Source organism: Cryptomeria japonica, chromosome 6, assembly GCF_030272615.1.
Source record: "Cryptomeria japonica chromosome 6, Sugi_1.0, whole genome shotgun sequence".
NCBI classification, from domain to species: domain Eukaryota; kingdom Viridiplantae; phylum Streptophyta; class Pinopsida; order Cupressales; family Cupressaceae; genus Cryptomeria; species Cryptomeria japonica.
The window spans coordinates 234,327,463-234,348,020 of record NC_081410.1 but is presented as its reverse complement, the minus strand read 5'-3'; the positions used below and the strand labels follow the sequence as shown (position 1 = coordinate 234,348,020).

Genomic DNA, 20,558 nt, shown 5'->3' with positions numbered 1-20,558 from the left:
TTTATATTATGATAATTTTTGAGAGGGTTCTGCTTGGGTCTTCACCCACAAAAGAAAAAAAACTGTATACAATAACTTAAAAGTCATACCAACTGAATATGCTATAACAAGATATGAAAAAAAGCCCAGCCTTGGTGACTATAAGTGAAGAAACTGGACTGAATTAAGTCGCAAAAGACAGTTAAAAATATAAGCATAGAGCAGACACAATGTAAAACAAGTGCTAGTAAACCTTAGAAACTCCCAACCACCCACTCAATGAGCTGTGCTGCCAAAACCACTACTTACGCAAGAAGCTGCTGCCCAACCTCTTCCTGTGAGCACTACAGATTTTGGCCCGGTAACCTTAGAACCACCACAATTTGACAACGATTTGAACTTAACACCATGAATCATTTCCTGTCTGTTGATAGCATACTCCAGAATTACCTGTAAGATGAAGTAGAGTGAAAGCATTTGTCCAGAAAATCATTCATATGATAACAATATGTGGCTAATTAATTTTGGACACAATCAGTCCAGAAATCTTGCAAATTTAAGCGTTTTGTATTGAAATGTATATTTGTGAGACAAACTGCTACATTTTTTTCTGTAATGCAGGGCCCCTTTCCTGTAGAGACAACTACTCATCTGCATAGAGTTTTAGGGGATTCAAATGTCCTGCAACTGCATTTTGAAGGAAGACTGCTGTCAGAACAACTAGAGGAAAATGGAAGAGTGAAAGATGAACTCTATAAAAGAAATGGACAGCCAAAAATGTTTCGTGACTGGGCCAAAGAAGGGATTTTTGTGGGTTTACGGCGCTACCAATTTTTTGGTGAGGATTTACCAAATATTTATTGCGAAGGACTGCAATGTTGGTTTTTTAGTGCTCTCTACTTTTTTTTGGTTTTCTCGGAGTAAGTAGTATATTTTTTTAAAAGAGTTATTGATACTTTCTAGGATTTGTATTTTTTTAAAAATTGTTCAAAATATATTACATTGTCATAAATAAAAAGGAATCAAATTAACTGGTTGAAATTTATTTTGTAAGTTTAAGGTCTTTTTGCATCTCATTTAGTTTTCTTTATGTGTCAGAAGACAATCAATTCTTTATCGTAATTTTATTGATACAGGTCTCTATCTGCTCCATAAATCGACTAAATAAATGGAAGTAGCTATGACTGTTTTAATTATATGCACTGGTGATTAAGTGGAAATGACTGTGTTATCTAATTGTACAGTTCACTAATTAAATGAGAAGTGTATCTGCTCATTGTAATTGTACACTCCATTCAATGTGTTAATGTTTTTTCCTTTCAGATGTTGTATAGCACACTCCACTAAATAATTGAAGTTTTGGCTAGTATTTCCACCAAATGTGTTTCTTTCAAGTTGTGGCATTATAGATAGTTGGTGCGGTTCAATACATTTTATGCTCTCACGTTGTCCATCTTGGGAATTAGGTGATCAGAAAGTGATAAGGATATTGTATTGTACCTTAATTTCAGCTAAAAATGTCAATGACAATTTCAGTCACATAAGCCAAGGCATATATTTATTAGGGTTTGACCAATTTGAATGTGTGCCCAACACTTTTGAGTAGTCCTTGCCATTTGAACAGCCATTATCAGTCTTGTAGGTGCTTGATTCACTCCTCAACAGTGACTTAACCTTGCATTGATGTCACTTCAGAATCATACTCAAATCTTGCCCTTGTTTGACAACGAAAGCTGTAACCTTTATCAATCTACAACATTAGTTAGTTTGAAGAGTTAAACTTTGACATGAATGACCTTGCAAGTTGACTGGGAAAACCACAAGTCGAGTTTGGTTGAAACACAATGATTATGTCCTTGATGATTTTCAGAAAAAGCAAATACGAACATTGAGTTTTGTAGCTGTACAAAACACACAAGCTACATTAAATCACATGAACCAGAACGAAAGGAATTTCTCCAAATCAGGCAGGTAGGTGACAGATCCTGAATAGTGCTCAGTGACTTGTCGCACAGATCAATAGCAAATAGTGAAGAACATTCAGTTATATTGAGGGGAAAGGGGTGGTGAATCAGTATAACAACAACCTTCTATTTTTTAAAACTTATTGAATAACATATTCAAAACTTAATCAGCCATAATTGTAACATAAATGCAAAAACACGAACATATGATCTACATGGAAACCCTTGTGGGAGAAAACCACGGCAAAATATTCCTTATATTAGAAACTTCTTACAATCTTCATAGGAACCCACCCACGGGAGACACCAATCCCCTTTAAATGATTTGTATGCACCAATCCACTGGAGATACCAATCCCCACAACTGAGCACCAACTCAGTGAGGGACACCAATCTCTTTGAAAATGAGGCAGCAACCTCCAAATGAATAAAGTGATAAGCTTTTGATCTTCTTCTTGAATCAGATCTAATTTCCTTCTCATATCTGTCCAAAAATGTTTCTTGAAATCTACATATCATCCTCAATATTTTCTGCTCATAGTCCGAAATAATTTGCCCTTAAATTCTGCACTTAGGTCTGCAATAATCTACCCTTAAATTTTTCTCTTAGGACTTCAATAATTCACCTTCAAAGTCTGCTCATACATTCACCTTATATCTGCTTCTAAGGTCTGCTCTTTGGTATGGATTCTTGATAAATTAAACTCCAGATGACCTCTCTTTTATACTTGCAAAATGCATCCTTTCACCAACGGTTACCTCTTTTCATGCTGGTAGGCCAAGACAGCATTTATTTATTTTATTTAATTTTTATTTCTATGTTCAAAGTGCTCGCCCAAACCAAGGAGGTTTGCCCAAGTAAAAACAGTTTTCTTTATTTAATTTTCTTCTCAAGAAATGGGCACCTAAGCTGGAAGAGTTCAGCTCCTTAGAAGAAATTTGATCTTGAAATTTAAGTTGCCCAAAATTGGGCGTCACAAGGAGGGAGGTTGGCCACAACTGGAGAAACATTATTTTGCTATATTTGAAGTCCTTTAAACTCCTCCAACGGGTGCTAAGCATGGGTTGGCCCACGTAGGATTAAATAAAAAATTATTTATTCAATTTAAATGCAAATTAAACTTCTAAACTGATAAGTGCTTTCATAGACACTTAAAAGGGCAATTTTTAATCTTTATGAATGATAAGTCCTTTCATAGACAAAGTAACAAATATTTTGTGCTACTAGAAACCAGCCAAAACTTAAAGCCTTATAGAACTCAACTTTTGTATCAACTGAAAGTGATTGCCACTTGATTCTTATTTTTTATTTTGAGTAGGAGTCAAGAAAAGCAGAACTGAAAACCTGAAGTGGCAACCTGATAAGATGGGAAGTTAACTGAAATTTTGTTTCTTTGATTGGTTTATTGGTTTTGTTATAAAGCATTTTAACTCAAGATACCTTTTCCTCTTTGGATGGCAGTTTTCAAGGACAGTGGAAAGCAGAAGAACAAAAATTCTCTGTCATCATCTGTTAAATGCTACTTCGTTTGTACTCAGTCATTTGCAGAGGAAGACCGAAACAGTTCCTACATTTTGTTTGAGAAATCTATACATGAAGCACGATGCATGTTTATGCATGCACATACTGTGCCAAATTTTAAGAGATACATGGCACGGTAAGTTTGTGCCTCTTTGTGTTTTGTCATGTGGCTCAATATTATGCATCTAAATTATTTCTTTCTGTGTCTATGAAGTCACATTGATTCCTAGAGTATTTTGGAATTATTTGAATTTGCAGATTCTCTTTAATTCTTTCAAAAACTATATGTTTTGAAGGTGATATCTCTAGCCCAGAGATTGTACATATTAAAGACGTACCGTGTATGGTATGTGCTTTTTGAAATGTTTCATTTCCATGTTTTTGGCAATTCTTGGCTTGCATGTATGTTCAAGAAATTAAAGAGAGATATTTGGGTATGATACGACAGGATGAGAATCAGAATGAAGCCAAGGACATTAATGGAGAAGCTCTGATCCATACTGATGGAACTGGGTTCATATCTGAAGATTTGGCTTCACAATGTAAAATATACCAAGGAAAGCACTTTGACAAAGATTCCAAGGTACTGCTTTGTGTTTACGCATGTGTGCATTGGTTCATCACAGTTGTTACCTGGGAATGTGAAGATTACAGTTGTTCATTTAATATATTCAGTTTTCAAATATATTCAGTTTTCAAATTAGAAGTTCTCTTTTAACAGAGTTTTAAAATAGTTTTGGGTCATGCGCTCCTAAACCTTTTAGCTTGGACATCATTCAAGTCAAATTCTTATGGTTGTTGTCAAACTTGGTTGAAGTTTTGAGCTCAGGTCTTTTTTACGTTTCCTTATGTACAGCTTAATGCTGTGTTTCCAATTTTGCAAACCCAATCTTCATGTTGCTTTTATTAACTTCGTAACAATTCAGGCAATGCCACTTTGGCGGTGTACCGAGATATGTAGTATTTGCCCTAAATATGTAGTTTGGCTTGCAACTCAAGTGGTAAAATTTTCTCTGTTAAACAATCTGCATGAAATGGTTAATTTTAGTTTTAATACTTGGTTAAATTCTCTTTGTATGCTCTACCAAAGGATGCACCTTATTAATCTATTTGTTTACATTCTTGAGGTTGTTTTTGAAGAGTACATGAATATACTAAGAGGGGGGGTGACTCAGTATATTAATCTGATTTCCTTGACGTAGACATCAATGACAACTATTTCTAACAATCTCCCCCTTTGTCATTGATGGCTACCTTTTAAGGAAATGATCTTGAATATAATGTTCCCCCTTTCTCCAATTTCCCCCCTTTGACATCAATGACAAGGAGTCTCTAGGGCTAAGTGACTAGCTCCCCCTTAACTCATGCTTCTTGTGAAGCATTTAGTGAATAGATGAGAATAATATTACCCTCAACTTCTCCCTTAGGTACTCAAAAGTTTCTTTTGGAAGAGGCTTTGTGAAAATGCTTGCAATCTACTCCTTAGTTGCAACATATACTCCAACTTGACTTGTTGCTCAAGTAGTCGTTCTCACAGAAAAAAATATTTGATCGTTATGTGCTTCGTCCTAGAGTGCATAACTGGTTCTTTGATATGTTAATAGCACTTGTATTATCACAAAATATGGAGATAGGATGCTCATATTCAACCTTGATGTCTTTTAAGCTTTCCTTCATCCCTAAAACCTGTGTGCAACAAGCTGCTGCTACAATAAACTCGGACTTTGCAGTGCTGCTACAATAAACTCGGACTTTGCAGTGGATAGGGAAATTGAAGCCTGTTTTTTACTCAACCATGATACTAGATTGTTACCAAGAAAGAATGCTCCTCCACTTGTGCTCTTTCTGTCATCAACCTGGCCAGCCCACTCTGTATCGTATACGCTGTGAGGGCGAAGTCTTTGCCTCTTGGATACCACAACCCAAAATCCATAGTACCCTTTAGATATTTAAGACTCCTTTTGACGACTTGCACATGAGTTTCTTTTGGTGCTGCTTGAAAACATTCCAGCAATCCAACTACATGCATAATAGCAAGTCTTGTAGCTATCACATATAGTAGACTTCCAATCATGGATATGTATGGGGTTTGATTAGCCTTTGGAAATTCATCATCCTTACTTAATTTGCAACCTGTGACCATGGGAGTACTACTCACTGGATTGTTGTCCTCCATCCTTAATTTTTTCGACATTTCCTTGATGTACTTGGTTTGTGAAATGAATATGCCTTCATTTGATTGTGAAATATGCAATTCGAGAAAGAAAGACTACTCACCAAGCATCAACATTTCAAACTCCTTTTGCATATTTGAGGCAAATTATTTGTACATCTTATATTTGCTACCAGCAAAAATAATGCCATATACATATACAACGACAATCAATAAATTATTACCTTCATTTTTGATATTTAAGTTACTATCTACAACTCATCTCTTGAACCCATGTTCATGAAGGTACTTGTCCAAACTTGAGTACCATGCTCTTGGGGCTTGCGTTAGTCCATAAAGAAGCTTTCTTTAGTCTACAAATATAATCCCTCTTCTCTAACAACATGAATCCTTCAGGTTGTTAAACATACACTTCTTTCTCCAAGTCTCCATTTAGAAAGGCTGATTTCATATCCTTTTGGTAAACTTTAAAGTTCTTGAAGCTTGCAAAATCTCAGAACATCTTGATAGCTTCTAATCGTGCAACAAGTGCAAAATTTTCTTCAAAGTCTATTCAACTTGTGCATAGCCTTTGCTGACAAGTCTTGCTTTGTTTCTTGTGACTTCCTCATCTTCATTTAACTTGTTTCAAAAAGTCAATTTGGTTGCAATGATATTTTTGCCTTTTGGCCTTGGGATAAGTTCCAAAGTTTCATTCTTTTCGATTTGATCTAATTCTTCTTCCATAACCTTTACCCAAAACTTGTCTTCACTTGCCTCAATAAAGCCCTTTGGTTCTATATGGGAAAGTTAGCAAAAATGTGCATGTTCTGTTGTGTTAGCAAGTCTTCTCCTAGCTTGAATTTTGTGTCTAACTCTCCAATGACGAAGTCTTCTAAATGGTTCTTTTGGACAAATTTAGATGGAGTCTTGGGTGGTGCTCTTGATGGAGTTTTAGGATTTCCTTGCTCAGGGTCATTTTTTTTAATTTTCTCCTTTGATTCTTCTTCTTTTGAAACATCCTCTGTTTAGGAACATCTTCTAGGATTTCTTTATAATGTCTACATCAATTTTCACATTTGCACTCTCGACTATCTAGTATAGCCTCTTGTTGTAGCATTTGTATACTTCTTGTAGAGTAACCTAGGAATATTCCTTCATTTGCTCTAGCATCAAATTTGCCTAGGTCTTCATCATCTTGTTGAAATGTGGTGACTGATCAGCAAAGTACTGTACACTCAGCACGTATCCTCGCTGGGGTCCGGGGTCGGGCCGGGCCCCGGGTAGGGGTTCGGGGGTGGCAGCCCTCGAGAAATTTTTTTTTTGTCTTTTTTTTTTGATGAAAACCGACATTGTAATAAAACCCTAAAAAAGGCCGACTTTGTTTGTTGCCCTAAAAACGCATGTTATAAGTGGCTGGGATGCTTAAGGCATTGTAAGGTTGATGTACTATTTTTTGCTGGATAATAAGAAAGATTGGACGGCTGTGTATGGTGGACGTAACCCATTCTGGGTGAACCACGTTAAATCTCTGTGTTATCTGTGTCCAGTTTTATTTCTTTGTCTTTTGTATTTAAATCTGCATATAATTGTTAGTTCATATTTGCTTCGGATCTGCTTGAAACCCTAACAATTGGTATCAGAGCGAGGTTTTCTGTAAATTGGCAGGACTTTCAGATTTGAGTGGGAGCAATGGAGGATTCCAAATTCAAGGTCGAAAAGTTTAACGGCCAGAATTATCAGTTATGAAAAATGCAGATGGAGGATTACCTGTATCAAAAGGATTTGTGGCGGCCATTGGAAGGAAAGGCAAAGAAACCGACCACAATATCAGATGAAGAGTGGGACATTTTAGATAGAAAGGCACTGGGATCCATTCGATTGTGCCTTGCATCGTCTGTAGCATTCAATATAACAGAAGCAAAAACGACTGTAGATTTGATGGCAACATTGGCTAAGCTGTATGAGAAACCCTCGGCTTCTAATAAGGTATTTCTTATGAAGCGTTTGTTTAATTTGAAAATGAGGGAGGGAGGATTTGTAGCGGAGCACTTAAATGAATTTAATACAATTACCAGTCAATTGTCTTCGGTAAAAATTACCATTGTAGAAGAGGTTAGGGTTCTCTTGATTTTATGTTCTTTGCCAGAAAGCTGGAATAGCTTGGTTATGACTGTAAGCAACTCTGTCTCTGGTAAAAATACTTTGGTATTTGATGATATTGTTGGTGTTATCCTAAGCGAGGAAATGCGAAGGAAAAGCACAGGTGAGACTCCAACATCATCGGGTAGTGTTTTGAATGTGGAGAATAGAGGAAGATCAAAGGAAAGAGGAAAAGGCCCTGGGAATGAGAAGTCACGAGGGAAGTCAAAGAAAGGATGCTCTCAATCTAGAGGAAAGAAAGATTGCTGGTACTGTGGAAAGCCTGGTCATCTAAAGAAAGATTGTTGGTCTCGGAAAAACAAAGAAGGAGACAAAAATGAAAATAACAGTAAGGAAGCTAATATTGCAAGTAATACTTTACAAGATGCTTTAATCTTATGTTTGGATAATGTTAATGATTCCTGGGTAATAGATTCTGGGGCTTCATTTCATGCTACACCCCATAGAAAATATTTTCTAGATTATGTTCAAGGTGATTTTGGACAGGTATATTTGGGTGATGATGAGCCCTGTCAAATTGTTGGAAAAGGAAAGATAAAGATCAAGTTGCAGAATGGTAATGACTGGTTTCTGCAGGAGGTAAGACATGTTCCTAATTTAAGAAGAAATTTAATTTCTGCAGGGCAACTAGGTAGTGAAGGTTGCATAGTTACCTTCTCAGACAGTATGTGGAAGGTCACTAAAGGATCGTTAGTAGTAGCTAAAGGTGCGAAGGTAGGCACATTATATCTGTGTACTGGTAACACTTACTCTACCTTAGCTGCTACAGATAAAGTTACTGCAGGGACAACAACAATAAATGTTGCAAGAACAGATTCGATAATGTGGCACCATAGGCTTGGGCACATGAGTGAGAAAGGGATGAAAATCCTTCACTCCAAAAATCTATTGCCAGAACTAAAGAAGATTGATTTAGAGTTCTGTGAAAACTGTGTTTATGGTAAACAGAAAAGAGTCAGATTTCTCAAGGTTGGGAAAGAGAAGAAGAGTGAGAAGTTAGAGCTTGTACATTCAGATGTATGGGGACCGGCTCAGGTATCATCTCTTGGTGGCTCTTGTTATTATGTTATTTTTATTGATGACTCAACCAGAAAAACATGGGTATATTTCCTAAAACAAAAATCAGATGTTTTTGAAACTTTTAAGAAATGGAAAGCTCTGGTTGAGAATGAGACAGGAAAAAAGTTGAAGTGTCTCAGATCGGATAATGGAGGTGAGTATTGCAACAAAGCATTTGAAGATTACTGTTCCTTAAATGGGATTTGAAAGCAGAAGACAGTTCCAGGAACTCCACAGGAAAATGGTGTGTCAGAGCGAATAAATAGGACCATCATGGAACGTGCGAGGAGCATGAGATTGCATGCTGGATTGCCCTTACCTTTTTGGGCAGATGCTGTACATACTGCTGTCTATTTGATAAATAGAGGACCTTCAACCCCTTTGGATGGTGGTATTCCTGAGGAGGCATGGACTGGTAAAAAGGCAAATTATTCTTTTCTGAAAACCTTTGGTTGTGAAGCTTTTGTCCATGTTGATAAAGAAAACAGAACCAAGCTTGATGCTAAATCTCAGAAATGTACCTTCATTGGATATGGATAGATGAATATGGCTATCGGTTATGAGATTTTGAAAATAAGAAAATAATTAGAAGTAGAGATGTTATATTCAATGAGAAGGTCATGCATAAAGAACAGATGCAGGAAAAGAAACATGAACAGGACAAACAAGAATATGTGGTGTTGGATGAGATTCCTGAAAATGAAATGCCACAGGTACCTGATGCTCAACAACAACAGAATGTCCCACAAACTCCTGCAAGTGTTAGACGTTCTACGAGGTTAAGTAGACCCCCTGAAAGATTTTCTCTTTCTTTGTATTCTATTTTATTAACGGATTCTGGTGAACCAGAAGAATATGAAGAAGCAATGTAGGTAGATGCCAAACAGCAGTGGGAGCTAGGCATGAAAGAGGAGATGGACTCCTTGATGAAAAATAAGACTTGGGACTTAGTTCCTTTACCTGCAAAAAAAAGAGCTTTGCCTAACAAATGGGTTTATCGGCTGAAGGAGGAGGAAGGAGGTCAGAAAAGATATAAGGCCAGACTTGTGGTAAAAGGTTTTGCACAAAAAAAGGGTATAGATTATGATGAAATATTTTTTCCAGTTGTAAAAATGACTTCAATTAGAACTGTACTTAGTCTTGTGGCTGCAGATAATTTACATCTTGAACAATTAGATGTCAAAACAGCTTTTCTCCATGGAGATTTGGAGGAGGAAATTTACATGTTGCAACCACAGGGATATGAGGTCAAAGGTAAGGAGAACTTGGTGTGCAGGTTGAAGAAAAGTTTGTATGGCCTAAAGCAAGCACCCCGACGATGGTATTTAAAATTTGATAGTTTCATGGCTGAACACGGTTATCATAGATGCCATTCTGATCATTGTGTATATTTTAAAAGATTTGATTATGGCAGTTATCTTATCCTGTTGCTTTATGTTGATGACATGCTTATTGCTGGGTCTAACATGCAACATATAAATGATCTTAAACAGAAATTAGCCAAGTCATTTGCTATGAAGGATTTGGGTGCAGCTAAGCAAATTCTCGGTATGAGGATTACACGAGACAGGAAAAAAAGAACCTTGACTTTGTCCCAAAGTGAGTATATAAAGGTTTTGAAAAGATTTAACATGCAGGATGCAAAAGCAGTTAGTACACCTTGTGCTAGTCATTTCAAATTGACTAAGGAGATGTGCCCAAAGGCACAGGAAGAGGTTAATAAAATGTCTAACATCCCGTATTCATCAGCTGTTGGCAGTTTGATGTATGCAATGGTATGCACAAGGCTAGATATTGCACATGCAGTGGGAGTTGTGAGCAGTTTTATGAGTAATTCGGGTATGGAACATTGGAATGCTGTGAAATGGATTCTTCGGTATTTGAAAGGAACTACTACGAAGGCATTATGTTTCAAAGGATCTAATGCTGCTCTGAGTGGATTTGTTGACTTTGGTCTGGCAGGTGATATTGATTCACAGAGAAGTACTACAGGGTATGTTTTTACTATAGGGGGAACTGCAGTCAGTTGGATTTCTATGCTGCAAAAGGTTGTTGCACTTTCAACCACTGAAGCTGAGTATGTTGCTGCTACAGAAGCCAACAAGGAGATGATTTGGTTACAATGTTTTCTGGAGGAATTGGGTCAGACACAGGATGATAGCCCATTGTATACTGATAGCCATAGTGCCATTCATCTTGCGAAGAACTCTGCTTTTCATTCAAGGACAAAGCACATTCAACTCAGGTACCACTTCATCCGGACGGTTTTGGAGGAGGGTGAGTTACGGCTTGAGAAGATTCACACAAGTGAGAATCCTGCCGATATGTTCACAAAGGCAGTTCCACAGGAGAAGCTGATTTCTTCATCAGTTTCTCTTGGTCTTCTTGATTGATAATTATGGAATTTATACCAGTCGAGTCCTAGTGTTTTATCCAGTGGATGTTGCATCTACAATGGTGTCGTGTAGTATCAATCTCCAAGTGGGAGATTGTTCGGTGTGGAGCCTGATTAGTCTCCAAGTGTGAAATTGTTGAAATGTGTCGACTGATCAACAAAGTACTGTTTGTTGCCCTAAAGACGCATGTTATAAGCGGTTGGGATGCTTAAGGCATTGTAAGGTTGATTTACTGTTTTTGTTGGATAATAAGAAAGATTGGATGGTTGTGTATGGTGGGTGTAACCCATTCTGGGTGAACCACGTTAAATCTCTGTGTTATCTGTGTCCTGTTTTATTTCTTTATCTTTTGTATTTAAATCTGCATATAATTGTTAGTTCATATTTGCTTCGGATCTGCTTGAAACCCTAACACATCTCTCCTTATGTAGCATGTGCTACCAAAGACTTTTAAATGCTTGATTGTTGGAGGTATTCCTTTCCATAACTCATAGGGTGTTTTGTTGTCATTTACCTTGATTTGTGCACGATTGAAGATGTAAACTTTTGTGTGAACCACATCTATCTAAAAGGTATCAACTATCTTTGATTCATTTAACATGTCTCTAGCTATTTCTTGGACGGTTCTATTCTTTCTCTCTACAACTCCATTCTGTTGTGGAGTTCTCACAGCTGAATATTGTCTCCTTATCCCAAGCTTTTAACAAAAGTCTTCAAATTCATTAGAAGTGAATTCTCCTCTATCTGATCTAAGACATTTGATTTTTGAACCTTATTCATTCTCTACTAATTCTTTGAAAGCTTTAAACTTATCAAGAGCTTTAGATTTTTCTTTTAAAAAGGAATCCAAGTTATTCTAGAGTAATCATCATTCAATAGCATAAAATACCTTTCTCCTTGCATGCTTTTTGTTTTTGTTGGACCACAAAGATCTATATTTATGAGCTCTAAGGGCTCTGATACAAAGTGCTCCTTTGTTTTGAAACTCACTCTAGTTTGCTTCGCAAGTTGACATTGCTTGCGAATGATATTTGTAGGGTTTGAAATCTTTGGCATGTCTCTCACTACTTCCTTATGATTGATCTTGACAAGATTGTCAAAGTTTAGATGGCCCAATCTTTTATGCCACAACGAGCTCTCATCTTCAAACACCATGGAAAAACTTTCACTATTGATCTCTTTTAGGATATAAAGATTATTTTGATGTTCTATAAGCATTTGCTATCAATTTTCCATCCTTTGGGAAGAAATGTCACGTTGTGCCCTTGATCACATAGCTGACTTACACTTAGTAGATTTTGTAGATTTTGTTTTAACCCCTTAACATAAAGGACATTCTTAGTTTTTGTTTTAACATGATCTAAACAAAGAGTCCCTTTTCCTTTTATTTCCTTCTTTGAATTGTCAGCAAATCTTATTGTCCCTTCATTTGTTGGCTCAAGAGAAATGAATTTGCTCTTGTTGCTTGTCAATGTTACGCTTGTAACACATAATATCATAATCCTTTAGAGGAGAAAATGAATTATAATTTCTTTTAGTGAAACTAGGCGTATTCCTTGCATGAATTCTATAATTTATTGCTTTGTAACCAAATTTGTTTCATGAAAAACAATAGCCATTAAAGGAATGATGAAACCTAGTCATATATGGCTGTCTTTGAGGGAGTGGCCTTATGAAATTATCCCATTTTGCCTTTGGAGGCGGATTGGTCTTTTGTGGGATTGTATTCTTCTTCTTGATTTCCTCCTTTTTGTTGTCCTTAGTTGAATTCATGTGAGCCTTGATGTAGTTTCTTGGTTTTTCTTAATCTACCTTTTGTGGTGGATCCATAGTCTTAGTTTGTAGCCTCTTTTGATTGATCTTCAACGAAATCAAGATCAGTTTTGATAAGTTGAGATCTTTACGAGTTGATAAGTTCATCTAAATTTTTGATGCTTTTTATCAAATTTTAAGCATCCTTTCAATTGTTCCATTGATTTCTCCAATTCGTTTCTTAAGGAGACAACTTCAAGCTCTAGTTTATCACAATCCGATTCCTTTGCCTTGAAGTGATATTTCTTGACTTTCTCAATTTGTTTGGCCTCTTCTAGTTGAACTTTTAGGTCTTCAATAATTTTGTTTGATTTTTCTAGGGCATCAGAAAGTTCTTGAATTTGTATCTTGTGTTTTGTGATCCTTTTCTTTAGTTTCTCATTTTATTTATATAGATAGCGAAGTTCTCTGCCAAGATCTACTTCCTCTTCTTCACTGCATGCCTCATTTAGTTATTTTTCTTCATTCTTATTATTTTCAACTTCCCATTGCCATTCATTGCTCAAACATTCATCACTGCTCTCTTTTGATGTGCTATTCTTCTTCTTTGAATAAAAGTTTTTCTTGTATTTTTGAGAGTTCTTCTTTTGGCCATTCTTGTATTTCTTCTTTTGATAATGCTCTCTTTCTTGCTTTACATATTTTTCCTTTTCATCCTCACTACTATCATTTTGAGGACATTTGGAGGCATATTGTTCGATTTTACCACAATTAAAACATTTAAATAGAAATTTTTGTTTATATTTCCCAAATCCTTTCTTTATCTTTCTCATGAAATAATCTTTTGCTTCATCTGTTTCATAACTTGAACTCTCGCTTGGTTCATATTTCTTGCTTTTTCCTTTTCTTGATTCTTTAAAGGATACCTCCTTTTGTGATGGTTTGTCTTCAATACTCATTTTATAAGTGGTGAGTATCCCATGCATATTACGAAAGTAATTGGTAAAACCCTGATTGTATTAAATGAAATGATTGAGAGATCATTTAAAGAATTTACAAAACTGATGTTTCTAAAAAAGAAACAATCGTAAATAGAAACTAACTAATTATTTACAATACATTACATAATTGACCATTAAATAAATATAAAAGATATTATTCTAGTACCCTCCCTTAATGGTCAATTTATCAACTACACCAAGTTGCCCCCTAAATTTTACAAACTTGTTTGGGCTCAAATACTTGGTGAGGATATCTGCTGTTTGATCCGCAATTGGAACATACAGCAATTGAACTGATCCGTCTTCAACCAGCTTCCAAATGAAATGACAATGAAGTTCAATATGCTTGGTTCTCTTGTGGAAGACCAAATTCATGTCTAGTTTGAGCATCGCCTGATTATCACAGTAAAGGTGAGTAGGATTTGCTTGAGACATTTGCATGTTTGAAAGAATCTGTCGAAGCCAAACTGCCTCACAAGATGCCTTAACTGTTCCTCGATACTCAGCTTCTGTAGAGGAAAGAGCCACTGCCTGTTGCTTTTTACTAGTCCAAGTGACTGCACCAGATCACAAACTGAAAACATAAGTAGAAGTTGATTTTCTGTCATCAACAAAACCTGCCCAATCTAAGTCTGTGTAACCAGAGTCTAGGATTGTGACTTTTGATGTACAAAAGTCCAAAATCAGAAGTGCCCTTCACATGACGCAGCTCACACTTCGCTGCTACCCAATGATCAGCCTTGGGGGCTGTCATGAAGCGTGAAATGTAGCTCACTGCAAAACTGAGATCAGGCCTAGTAGCAGTAAGGTAGATGAGACTGCCCACTAGTTGCCTGAATGGTTATTCATTCACCACAGGTGAATATAGTTTGGCTGTCAGCTTAAGCCCTTTCTCTATAGGCGTGGATGCAGGTTTGCAGTCTTGCAATCTGAAACTTGTGCAACAGATTGCAAGCATACTTTGACTGAGATATGAAGATACTACCCTCAGTCTCCCAACCTTCAACACCTAAGCAATATTGCAAAAGTCCCAAGTCTGTCATGTCAAAGGATTGGCACAAAATTTGTTTGATCTGATCGATCAAAGTTGCCGAACTACCAGTGATAATCAGGTCGTCGACATAGACAACAAGAAGCCTTAAAAGGCTGATCCTCATAATTCTGCTCAGACGAGGAAAGCTGAAAAGGTCCGCGTTGTTCATCAAAAACAACATCACGAATGAAGATGAGACGATCAATATCTACATCAACCAGTCGATAAGCCTTGTGGTTGTCACTGTACCCTGTGAACATAAGTTTCTGACTCTTGGAATCCAACTTGGAGCTCTAGGCATTTGGAATCCATATTGTAGACACCTAAAAATGGTCAACGCTTGCAGGATCATACTTTAACATTTGCGCATTGCCTCATTTTAGGTTTTTGCATCGCATTAACATTTCTCCTATGTCACGCACTTGGTTTTTATCATTTGCGAGCATTGAGTCTTTCTTCTACATTCTTCATTTGTCTCGCTCTCAAATTTGGTCTTGTCGACAACAATCTTCAATCATGATTTTGGGTCGATCTTTGTCCTTGTCAATCTTGTCATATTGCGATCGATTTGTCATCGATCCTTGTCCTCTTCAATCATGTCAATTTGGATCAATTTGTCATTGTTCCTCAGCGCATTTATCAATCAAATCATTTATTAATTCAAAATCATGATCAAATCGATATCAATTATCTTTCATCAAGACCTAATTGTCATCCTTGCATTTCTAATTCATCTTCCAAGGTTTTGTGATTTAATCATTTAACCTTGTTTGTCATTTCTTCCTCTAGGATTAATAAATTATTTATTTATCCTAAGTCTTCTTGTCACAATTAAATGTTTATTTAATTGGCTAATTATTCCTCTTTGTGAATTAATTAATAAATGACAAATTATTAATTAATTTACCTAATTTGCATCAATTTTACCTAATTTCCACCTATTTTCTAATTTCCTAATTTCTAATTTCCACCTATTTTAAATTCCTAATTTTAATTTCCACCTAATTAACTTGTCTCTAGTTCTCCCTATTTTTGTGCTTCGTGCGTCATACTCTTGACATAGCAAGATGTCATAAGGTTCTAGTTCTCTAAGCTTTGCATTGGCAATATGTCATAATTCATGACATAGGTGTCATAACCTTCTTCTTTTCACTCAATTGTGCCATTTTTGAAATCAATTGCCAAAATATCAATGTCATGCTAATTTGATCCATCTCTCCAATTTGTCTATAAATTGGATGAATTTTCTTCAATCAAATCCCTGGATTCTTAATTAATAATTGGTAATCAGACTATCAAATTTCTAGTACTCTTGATCAATAATCAATATCCATCTTGCTTTCAATTGTGTGTGTGCACTTGTAGGTGAGATCCACAATCCAACCATTTGAAGAGGAAAGAAGAACAATGGAGCCGCATGGAAGAAGCATCCAAATTGTTATCTGGTTTGCATGATATTTGCTTTTGAATGCTTTGTTTTTATGTCTCTGTTGAGTGTGCTTAGGATTAGATCATTGCAATGTGTGTGTGTGATTGAGCTAATAATGAATAATATGTCCTTTTATATATTGCTTTGATGATTCCTATTTCCGATGCTACACATACATATGCTAAAGAGCCAAAGACTTTCAAATGACTGATACTGGGTTTGCGACTAGTCCAAGCTTCCTCAGGAGTCTTGCCCTTAATAGCCTGTGTGGGAGATCGATTCAGGAGATAGAGTGTATTGTTTACTACTTTTTCCCAATATTTCTTAGGAACATTCGTGTGTTCCAACATTGACCTAGCCCTTTCAATGATGGTGCAATTGCGACGTTCTACAACGTCGTTTTGCTGAGGAGTGTACGGTGTGGTTAATTGGCGTTTGATGCCGTGTGTATCACATAAGTTGGAGAAAGTAGTAGAACAAAACTCTCCCCCATTATCTGACCTAAGAGTGACAATAGGACAACCAAACACTCTACTAAGGCCTTAAACTTCTGAAATACAGTAAACACATCTGATTTCTGTTTAAGAAAGTACACCCACATTTTACGACTGAAATCATCAACAAAAAGCAAGAAATACTTGCAACCAGTAACAAAAGGTGTATTCATTGGACCACATACATCAATGTGAACCAACTGCAATACCTTTGAGGCTTGGCATGAGTCACCATCCTTGAATGGTGTCCTGTGCTGCTTCCTAGCCTGACAAACTCCACACACTGGCTGATTCTGAGTCTGGATCTTAGGTAAGCCAAGAACAAGATCGTCTCAAACAAGCTGAGCAAGGCAATGAATGTTCAAGTGACCACACCGCTGGTGCCAGAGATTACTGATAAAAGATGATTTAGCCGCAAAGGCATGCTCAAGAGAATCACCTGTATCCATAAGTCTATATAGACCATGATTATTGATGAACAACCACAATAGTGTGTCACACGATCAACAATCGAACACTTGTGTGCACTGAATACCACATCAAGTTGAGGATAGTGCCGCATAATTTGGCTCACTAAGAGTAGGTTTAGTTCCATGCTAGGAACGTAGTATACATCGAGGAATATGAGATTCCTCCCTCTAGACTGTATTTGAACGTTGCCCCTGCCGACAACTGTATACCCTTCACCTCCTCCAAATATGACTAAATCGGTGTAAGGAGAGAGTTCAGTAAACCAATCACACCGACGAGTGAAATGTCGAGAGGCACCAAAGTCTATGTACCAACTAGAAGATTTCACATGATTTGCAGGATGCTTCGCCATGAAAGCATAAAATGTAGATTCTTTCTACTCAGAGTACTTTGCGACATTGGCCTTAGGCTGAGACACTCCCCACTTCCGCAAGCTATCCAATTTTGATTATGCTTGATCAAGTGGCCATATTTGAGATAATAGTTACATTGCACTTTCTTCTTCTTTGAGCTTTCCCAAGAATAACTGGGGCCTTTCTGCTGAGATGACTGAGATTTGCCTTTATCCTTGTGAAAGGATTTGGCTGCGAAGGCTTGCTTGGTGGAGGACGAAGTGGCACTGCTACCAAATTGTTGTTTCCAACGGTCTTATTGTAGAAGTTTGGTGCACAACTTTGGAAATTTCAGATCAACACTTGTTGAAGTAATGTTGAGAGTTTCTATGAAGTGCTCATCAGATTTAGGTAGACTCTTTAGGGTTATTACTACCATATCCTCTTCCTCCATTTTCGTGCCAATTGCTTCCAGCTGATCCCAAATGTCCTTAATCTTTGTCAGATGCTCTTGTAAGGACATACGCTCATCCATCATGATAGATAATAGCTGGTTCTTTGGGAAGATAGCATGACTTTTGTCTGATGTCTCATGGAGATCTTTCAGAATAGTCTAGATCTCTGCAACTGTCTTGCCGGATGGCACTTGTGGCAGGTGATTATCAGTAATTGAAAGCTTGGTAAGCATGACCGCTTCCCGGTTGTGCTCGTCAAACTTATCTTGATCTTGTCTAGCTATAATAGGAAGAGTCTCTTTACCCAAAACAAGATCATCAAGGCGAATATTCGAAAATGGTCATAATCTGGTGCTTCCATGTGTTGTAATTTTTGCCGTTGAATCGCTGATTGCCCTCCAACATGATGTTGGTCAATGATGCCATTGTGCACGCTTCCCAATGCACGAAAAAATGAGAAAATCTGAAAAGGTGCAAAATTGAATACGAAATAGAGGCATAACTAGGTATAGACTTCGAAAAATGCGAAGTACGACTAGCACAAATCCCAAGGTACAAATGTTTGCAGACCTAGAAAAATTTGACAAAGACCCTAAAAAATATGGGAAAAACCCACACGGAATCTGCAATTAAAAATTAATTCTGGCAAAAATTTAAGGGTTTTTTGCAAAAACCTAGTTGGTTGAAACTCTAGGTCGTTAAAATTGGCAGAGAATATCTTAGCTGCCAAAAAATACATGCTAGAAAACCACGATACAGGTAAATCGTGCAAAAAAAAATCCAAGAGCAAAAATCATGCCCTAGCGACAAGCGGGAAATGGCACGTGCAGAACAAATCTGCAGTGTACATAGAGAGGAAATCTGGACTTCCGATGCCAAGAATAAAGCCGGGTATGAGCAGAAGAATACACCCGAAAACCGCCTTAGAAAATATGATTGGAAGCCAAAAAACTACATCGCATTGTAGAAGACCCACAGAGTTGCAAAGATTGCGCGAAAAATAGACGTGGTTCGTAGAACAAAAGATGCGAAATCGTGTCACGTTACATTAGGCAAAGAAGACAAAAATGCTGCAAATTTTTTTCTGTCCCGCAAACTTTGTAGAGACCAAAGACCTACACAAAAGAAAAGAGCGGATCGTGCGGGTTGTACAGAGCAAAACACGAACATAGAGATTAATTTCCGCTGAAGAAAAATCGTGAAAAATCGCGATTTTGAAAGTCGTGCAAGGCACAGAAAAATTCACAGGTAACCCAAATCGAACACCACCACAAAATGATCCTGCCAAAAATTTGCAGAAAATTATTTTCGAAAATCTGTGCTAGAAAAAAAAAAAACATTTTTCAAAACTGAAAAAAAAAAGAATTTTTATGTATGTGGCTGTGATACCATATTACGAAAGTAATTGGTAAAAAATTGATTGCATCAAATGAAATGATCGAGAGAACATTTAAAGAATTTACAAAACTGATGTTTCTAAAAAGAAACAATCGTAAATAGAAACTAACTAATTATTTACAATACATTACATAATTGACCATTAAATAAATATAAAAGATATTATTCTAATAATGCAACTCATCCTTTGTTAATTGATCTAGATCTTTTATTTCTTCAATCGTTGATACTTTGGAATGAAATTTAAGGGCAAGGATATTAGAATGTTTTGAACAACTACGACTTCATCAACATCTTCACCTAGTTCTTTAATTGCATTAACAATATCATGAACACGAAGCAAATAAGAGGCTATGTTTTCTTCTTCTTTCATTTTGAGAGTTTCAAATTTCATTCTGCGAGTTTCAAGCTTTGTGTTTTTTACTTTATCATCTTCTTCATATATGTTCTTCAACTTATTCCACAATTCCTTGCTCACTTGCAATGCATAACCTTTGTTTTTCAAATTCTGTTAGCCCACATAAAATTTCATATTTAGCTTTTGCATTGTTTTCACTCTTCTTCCTAGCTTGATCCGTTGGGGGAGTTGAAGGAGGTGTGTAACCATCTACCATGGATTGCCAAATATTGTATCCTCGAGCACTCAAGTAGGCCTCCATCGTAATGCTCCAAAAGGCATAGTTTGTTCAGTGAAATAATGGTGCTTTGTTTGAGGAGAAACCATTTCCTTCTAGTCCCACCCTTAGTGCTCTTATAGGTCTACCTTAAAGTGGCTAGGGTATATTTGAAGGAACCCGCTTTGATACCAATTGAAGAGCACCTGAATATATTGAGAGGTGTGGGGAATCAGTATTATTAAATATTTACTCCTTAAAATTTGATTGAATATATTAGCAATACTTTATAGAGCTTACTCAACATGCAAGATTTGACAAATAAGAACACCAAAAACACAAAG

The 20,558-nt window shown here is 36.7% G+C and overlaps 1 protein-coding gene across 6 annotated transcripts in view; it reads left to right on the top strand.

Annotated features, from left to right (window-relative positions):
• LOC131071474 (probable RNA-dependent RNA polymerase 5) overlaps nucleotides 1-20,558 on the top strand; it is a 245,886-nt gene that overhangs the window by 52,499 nt on the left and 172,829 nt on the right. For all 6 annotated transcript variants that reach the window (XM_058007354.2, XM_058007352.2, XM_058007349.2 and 3 more), the window contains 4 exons: nucleotides 601-817; nucleotides 3,406-3,601; nucleotides 3,724-3,811; nucleotides 3,914-4,048. In XM_058007354.2, coding sequence (XP_057863337.1) covers nucleotides 601-817; nucleotides 3,406-3,601; nucleotides 3,724-3,811; nucleotides 3,914-4,048 — 636 coding nt within the window. The remainder of the gene's footprint in view (nucleotides 1-600; nucleotides 818-3,405; nucleotides 3,602-3,723; nucleotides 3,812-3,913; nucleotides 4,049-20,558) is intronic.